Below are 7,606 nucleotides of genomic sequence, written 5' to 3'. Positions count from 1 at the left end.
ATTTACTCACGTCAAACAACAAAAATGTCCCTCTTACCATCAGCTTCAGTATTATTATGTTATTTGTCATCTTATCACCATTTTGACTACTTTGTTTAATATTGAAAATTGAGATTCATTTTTTAATATTAAGTCCCACTAACTGTCTTTTATCCTCCTTATTTTATTTTCTTTTAATTTTTCTCAACTTTCCTTTCCTTAACTTGATAAAACTTTCCTTTCTGGCAGTCAAACTGATATACACATAATTTTGTCCCAGAAAAAATATTTATATTTTCTTTTTGCCCATCCAAGGTCCAACCGTTCCCTTAAAACAAAACAAAACAAAAAGACTGGAATTTTAAAAATATTCAACCACCCTCCAAATCATTTCAAAAATATTTAACTCTGAGTTAATGTATTATCACAATTATTTTGGGCAGTTAATATATTTTTTATTTTGATTAAATTAAATTAAATTTATTTAATTAGAGTTTAAGGAACAAACGTGTGTAAAAGAAGGATTATCTGCGTGAAAAAGCTAAATCAAAACAACCTTTAAAACTATTTTTAAATTATAAATAAAAAAAAAATGTAAGTGCATGTTACAGTTTAATTGTATCGTGGCAAAGGACTCTCCATATTCTATTATCCGATGACTCCGAAACTTCTACCATGTATAAAGCAGCAGCAGCAGCAGCAGCAAGTGGGACTCTGAAACGTCTACAGGAGTGGGCAGTCAGACCGCGTGTGCCACGTCGGGTCAACGGTCAAACGTTAGCGAGCCTCTTCGACGCACTTATCACCCGCACCGAGGGAAGGGGTACCCCGGTGCGTGTAACAATGTCCCTCGCCATCGTGTCTCGACTCTTAGGATATTTTCACTTGTGACGTGTCGGGCTCCACTGTCCCACACCGGCTTACGAGCTTCACGTTCGCTTGCGGCGCGTGCAACTCCCTGTTATGAGAACAATTTAGATCCTATTCACCATCACGTCACGTCGTTTTTAATTTTTAATTTTATTTTTAAGTGCCTAATTTAGATTACTAAAAAGGTAATATTTTTATATGCAGTATTTTTCGTGTTTGAAAATTTTGAACATGTTTAAGATGAAAACAGCTAAAAAAAAATTTATTATTTTGAGTTTTTTTATAAAATTTTTTCTTATTTTTGAAAATGTATTTTTAAAAATATGAAAAATAAACATATTTTTATTATTTTAAAAAATTGAAAACAGCAAAAAGAATAGGAAAAACGTGTTTATTTTGTTATTTTCAAACCGTTTTCAATTTTTTAAAATAGTATAAATATGTTTATTTTCATATTTTCAAAGATGCATTTTCTAATATGAGGAAAAATTTTATAAAAAAAATTCAAAATAACAAAAAGTTTTTTGGCTATTTTTATCACAAATACACTTAAAAATTTTAAAAATAGAAAAACGTTACAGACAAAAAGAACACATTATTAGCAATCTTAAAACAAACTCTCAAAAGATAAAATTAAAAATAAATTAAAAATTAAAACACAAAGAGAATAGTTCTTTAATGATTGAGTTACAATTGATTCAAGTAGGGGATTTAAGTCTATTTTATTTTTAAGATATACTTATTATATATTATTTTTGTTATTTAAATAATATTATCTATTAATAATATATCATGTATTTTTAAAAATATTTATTTAACTAACAAATGTATGTTGCTAAATGTTGTGAACCTTTTCATATTTACTATTGTTAAATCCTTAGCATTACTCTTAAGTAGTTATTTATATAATGGATTGAATCGAATTTACTTTAACATAAATAAATGAAATGAGCAAAATTAGTTTAATAATCACAATTAATTAAAATAATCATTGAGATTGTAACAAAATGATAATAAATGATAGTATAAATAAATACGCAATATCTTAGTTTAAATATAATAAATTTCATCTTCTCTCTTACTAATAATAGAGTAACTCTAAATTATAATTTTAAGAAATATTTATTACAATTTATTTTAAAATATATATATGGGTAATGCTAAGGCACGATGAATGGTTTAAACATAATAATAACTGTATCTAGTTAAGTATATTTAATATATCTTGTTTGAAAATAAGGTTTTAAGAGTAATAAATATATTTTATTTTCTAAAAAAAAGTATATTTATTGCAAATTAATTTTTTATTAATTAATAATAAATATATCGTGTCTTAAATATTTCGTCAACTAATAAAAATATCTTGAATATAAAAATAATACATGAAAAATACATCTCGTCTACCATTAATTTATTTAATAAAATAAAAAATTAGTCACATTATCTTAAGTACTCTTTATCACACTCCTACTAAAGTTATTTTGATTTTTCATAATTAAATAAAAACTAAAGTCATACGGTTAAAGTCAACCTCACTCTAAAATCAAAATATTTGTCAATCAGAATGAGAATTCAAAATGAAATTTTAAAACAAATAAATATTTTAATAAAATGGATATAAAATTTCGATTTGAATGTTGAATGTTTGAAGTAGATAATAATAATAATAATGGTGACTCCACCACAAAACAATAAATCAGGCCGCGCTTGGCGGTTGGGCTGGTGGGGGTAAAGAACATAGAAACAGCCCCGAATGTTCTACACGCGAGAACGTGTGGTCGGCGGAGCGTGCCATTAACTCGTCGTCAGCGCTTCCGTCTATCTAGCGCACCCCAACGTAATGGCCGTACAGTATCCCAAGAAACGATAGACCGGGGTCAAAGTCCTAGAACCGCCGTTAACGTTACCCGAGATCTCATTTCCTATATATATATATGCTCCGACCTAATAAGCTCCTCGTTCTCTCCCTTTTAATTGCATTGATCTGAGAGCTTAGACACAGCACAACAGCCCAATAATCGCCTAGACTTGCTGGTAAATCAAGACCAGCTTCCAGATTGGGATATATTCTCCGAAGATTTTCGGGTACGCGTCGGAGCTTCTTCAATCTCTCTGTAATTCGTGTTTGGTTGCTGGATTTCAGCTGATACTTTTGCTTCTGGCGGAAAGGTGTTTTTTTTTTTAATTCGCCTTGTATGGTTGAATGATTTCGAGAAAAGAAAAACATGACTTCGAACTTTTGAATTTTTGTGTCCTTCATATCAAATTAGTCAAAGAGTTGAATTTGGGGAAGGAGACTTCTGTTTTCTGCTTTATTTCTGTGTTTTCTTGGCCCCCAAACAGAGCGAGGCTTGTAGGACTTGGATGATTTGGTTAGTATTGGTCGGAAAGGTGGAAGGGGACTTTGTCCCCCTTTCATTCCATTTTGTCTTGGTTTCTTATTGAATGATCTCGGTTGACATGTGATCAATTTGAATTGTTAGTCTCTTCTTTTGGGTTTATAAATTACATGCTTTTGCATTTATTTTGATGAAATTTATTGAGAAGTGCAACCAGATGAAGCGATAAGTTCTAGAGTGTTCATCTTCATTTTGTTTACTGGCTGGTGATATACCATTAGTTCGTTCCTTGGAGATTTTAATGTCCCTTTTGATTATACAAATTTTTGCCTGTTTACTACTTCTTTTCTTTGAATATGTAGAAAAAGGTGCCTAAATATACAGTAATGTAACACAAGTTTTTCAATCTAATTTTGCCTTTTGTTTTGGTTACTGAAAGAAAGGAGGTAACCGGACCAAGTGAAGTTCCAGCTTTATCTCTTTTCGTTTCGAAAGTTTGATGAAAGCGTGATTACTTGAGATAAACTATTTGAGACTTTTTTGAGCCAAAAGGGTATCTGAAGATGGGTGAAATTTTAGTTTTTCATGGCTTTTAATCATGAACAAATTACAATTGCTGTACGTTTTCTCTGCCTCACATAACCACCATTAATTCTCGTAAAGAAATCAGGGTTTTTGGGAAAGAAAACTTCGATTGTTCATCTTCTAGTCCAAAATTTGACGAAAACTTGATTATCTGAGACGAGCAAAAGGGCATCAGAAGACGGGATATGCTTACCACATGCCTCTCTCTAAGTGCTGCATAATTGTTTTTGAGGTCACCCATAATCTGAACCTGTATGGCTGTACCCTTTTCCTCATTTATACCTCAAGTTTGTTGGCTGGACAAGACAATTCTGGAAATTTGTTTTTAAAACAAGTTTTGAATTTTTTTCTGCCTGATTCGATTTTACCAAGAAATAGTTATCGAAGGATATGAACTGCTTTATTTAGAACCAGTTGGTGTTCTACTGAAACAAGAAAATGCATGGTTCAATATGATTAATGTGGAATGGCATGGATATGTGATTTTCTAAGTGCAGCAAGTTTCTTGAATAGAAATCGGTAGAATTTGTGCCGAAGCTATAACGAAAGGAAATGAATGGGTTAATTAGTTGCTAGCTAATTCAATCAGATGTCCATATGAGAATGGTTGTTATCTACTTGTCTCCTGTCTAGATCTTGTATTATAGTAATCCTAGTCTGAAACTCTCAAATTGCTTAATCCTTTCTACACTTTTTACATCGTGTGTTATTGTGTGTCTTCATTATCTATCAAGAAAACTGGAAGCATTTATGAACTTGTGCTCTGTTTCAATTATTTGTACGTTTTCCTTGCTCCCAATTATTACCTTGGTGACAAAGTAGTAGTTTATGATTTGATTGTTATGTTTTCTTTTGTAAACTTGTTGACTTATCTGTTTATATGTTGGCACTTAGTGAATGATCATATTGTAACGACATTATAAATGATCATCATTGCAGGTTTTTAAAAGATTGATAATTTGATTCTCAATTCGAAGATTGTGGAGCTAGTTGCCAGTACTTGTTCTGCTGGGATCATTCAGTAATTGCTATCTTGAGAATTATTGTGGGGCCAGACAGCTGATGCAAGCAATAATAGCATCATAGCATGGACTCACGCCATTTTTTTGGATATGGTGTAACTAGTGCAGACTTTTCATGCTCTTCTGATCCGACTGTTCCATCAATACCCAGTAGGCTCTTGGAATCCTTGAAATTTGATTTCAGGAACTCACCTAACTCCCCTTTCTCAGCTCAGTTTGACTCTAGGACCGTGACGACGTTGAGTGACAGTCAGGAGCAGCATAGCTCCACGGAGAATCTTTCAGGAGCCAGCCCTTCCGGTAACTCTTCATTTGAAACTACCAGTTATTTCCAGCAATTAAGCCCTCCTCTGGACTTCCATCAAGGCAGTCCACAGCTGCTCGTTGGTGGAACCTCATTTTTCCAGGATGCAAGTAGTGACATGCAATATACTCTCAGGAATTTAGAAACTGTTCTGATGGGACCTGACGGCAATGAAGTAACAGTACCAAGTCCTCATTTTGGGGAAAGTATGCAGCCACAAATGTCGGATCAGAGGTCCATGCGATGGAGCCATGATTCCCTGGGCTCTCACATGGCCCAGTCTCAGCCACCCAGTGATTCCAGCAATGCAGTTCGTACTGAGAAGCGTCACAAAGCAATGGAAGAGGTTTCCATGCAAAGCTTCCCACCTGGCAATCTGAAGCAGCTGCTGATTGCTTGCGCTAAAGCCCTCTCCGAAAATAGATTAGATGAATTTCAGAAACTGGTTGAAAAGGCTCGGAGTGCTGTGTCGATCAGCGGAGAGCCAATCCAGCGTCTCGGTGCTTATATAGTAGAGGGTTTGATAGCAAGGAAAGAAGCATCGGGCACAAACATATACCGAACTCTGAGGTGCAAGGAGCCGGAAGGAGAAGAATTGCTTTCGTATATGCAAATTCTTTATGAAATCTGCCCTTACTTGAAGTTCGGGTACATGGCTGCAAATGGGGCAATTGCTGAGGCATGCCGGACCGAGGACCGCATCCATATCATAGACTTCCAAATAGCTCAGGGAACCCAGTGGATCACTCTCTTACAGGCACTTGCAGCACGGCCGAGCGGGGCGCCTTATGTCCGGATCACAGGGATCGACGACCCTGTTAACAAATACGCTCGTGGAGCCAGTTTGGAAGCAGTAGGGAAACGTCTAGCAGCGATCTCTGATAAATTCAATATTCCGGTTGAGTTCCACGCTGTGCCTGTCTTCGTTTCAGAAGTTACACGGGAGATGCTCGACGTAAGGGCCGGGGAGGCACTGGCCGTGAACCTACCTCTGATGCTCCACCACACCCCTGATGAGAGCGTCGACGTGAACAATCCCCGGGACGGGCTTCTCAGGATGGTAAAGTCACTCTCTCCCAAGGTGGTCACTCTGGTGGAGCAAGAATCAAAGACAAACACGGCTCCTTTCTTATCTAGATTCATGGAAACTCTCGACTTCTACTCGGCCATGTTCGAGTCCATAGACGTGACCCTGCCAAGGGACAGCAAGGAGCGGATCAACGTGGAGCAGCATTGCTTAGCCCGGGACATCGTCAACATTATCGCTTGCGAGGGAAAGGAGAGAGTGGAGCGCCATGAACTGCTGGGGAAATGGAAGTCTAGGTTCACGATGGCCGGATTCCAGCAATCTCCACTGAGCTCTTACGTGAATTCTGTGATAAGGAGCTTGCTGAGATGTTACTCTGAGCATTATACCCTGGTGGAGAAGGATGGAGCCATGCTTCTGGGGTGGAAAGACCGCAACCTGATCTCAGCATCTGCTTGGCACTAACCCACCTAACTGCTATTTACTGGTTCGTTTATTCCATTGTATTTTTTCTTTTTTATAATTTTTTTTCTTCAAGGAAGGCAGAGTCCTAGATAGAGGCTATTAATAATTAGTTTAATAGTAGAAAGAAACAAAATGAGTAGTCTCTAGGAAATAGGTTGAAAAGGAAAAAAAAAAGAAAAGAAAAAGAACCCATTGGAGCTGTCTTATCTACCATTTATGTTGATTGATATAGATGTTGTATTATGAGATTATCATATATAGTTAAAAGTCTTTTTTGAAAAAAATATATATATACAATGTATAAAATAATTGAATGAAAAAGTTGTTCTCCTCTTTTAACACACAAGTGACGGATAGATAGATACACCTATCCAAGAAACAGGTGAGAAACCCCAAATCTATCACCTTTAAGTTATAAATTAATTTGTTTTCTTTCTTTCAGGTGTCCTCCTGGTTGTGTTTTGTTACTACAGGCATATTATGGAGAAATTCCATCTCTCTCTAATTTGGTAGTGTCACCACACCAATTCCTCTTCTCCTTCCTCCTCCTAAGTCCCAACTCAGATCTAATTCCTAGGTATCTGTGTGCGCGCGCTAAAGAGAGGGGTCTTGACAGTAACGATGTTGCTCCCAGCATCGTTGTTGTCAGTTTGGTGATTTGTTATTTACCACTGAACTAGCCTGTAGCCGTTGGATTGGATGACAAGATGGTCTACAAGCCCATGAATTCTCTTTTTCTAAACAACTGACTATTTATTATTTTTGTTTTTTTGAGTTAAAATATGACTATTTATTATACTCAATTTGAAAGTAGCCTCTGCATTTGCCAATTGCCACACACATTCGATTGTTTCCGGTGATGTTTATTTCATTTCTCATGTTTATTTTTTATTTAATTTAATTTTTTAGCAAAAAATAAATAAATTATTGAGACTTCGTACATATTTTTAAACTACCAAAAAAAAAAAAAAATCTTCATAATCATAAGGGGTATTAGGACAATTTATTCCAATTT

The 7,606-nt window shown here is 35.5% G+C and overlaps 1 protein-coding gene across 3 annotated transcripts; it reads left to right on the top strand.

The window, feature by feature from the left end:
* Window positions 1-2,780: 2,780 nt before the first annotated feature.
* Window positions 2,781-7,353, top strand: LOC127812034 (chitin-inducible gibberellin-responsive protein 1-like). Of its 3 annotated transcripts, XM_052352297.1 has the most exons (3): window positions 2,781-2,934; window positions 4,713-6,613; window positions 7,034-7,353. In XM_052352297.1, exon 2 carries the CDS (start codon window positions 4,861-4,863, stop codon window positions 6,589-6,591), a length of 1,731 nt encoding a protein of 576 aa, XP_052208257.1. In that variant the 5' UTR covers window positions 2,781-2,934; window positions 4,713-4,860; the 3' UTR covers window positions 6,592-6,613; window positions 7,034-7,353. The 3 variants fall into 3 exon arrangements, with proteins under 3 accessions (XP_052208257.1, XP_052208258.1, XP_052208259.1); XM_052352298.1 differs by lacking the exon at window positions 7,034-7,353 and having other exon boundaries at window positions 2,808-3,018; window positions 4,713-6,842; XM_052352299.1 differs by lacking the exons at window positions 2,781-2,934; window positions 7,034-7,353 and having other exon boundaries at window positions 4,949-5,095; window positions 5,235-6,842.
* The last annotated feature ends 253 nt before the right edge of the window (window positions 7,354-7,606 follow it).

Source organism: Diospyros lotus, chromosome 10, assembly GCF_014633365.1.
Source record: "Diospyros lotus cultivar Yz01 chromosome 10, ASM1463336v1, whole genome shotgun sequence".
In the NCBI taxonomy this organism is placed as follows: Eukaryota; Viridiplantae; Streptophyta; class Magnoliopsida; order Ericales; family Ebenaceae; genus Diospyros; species Diospyros lotus.
The sequence above is the reverse complement of the archived record's forward strand: the minus strand, read 5'-3'. Positions and strand labels throughout refer to the sequence as shown.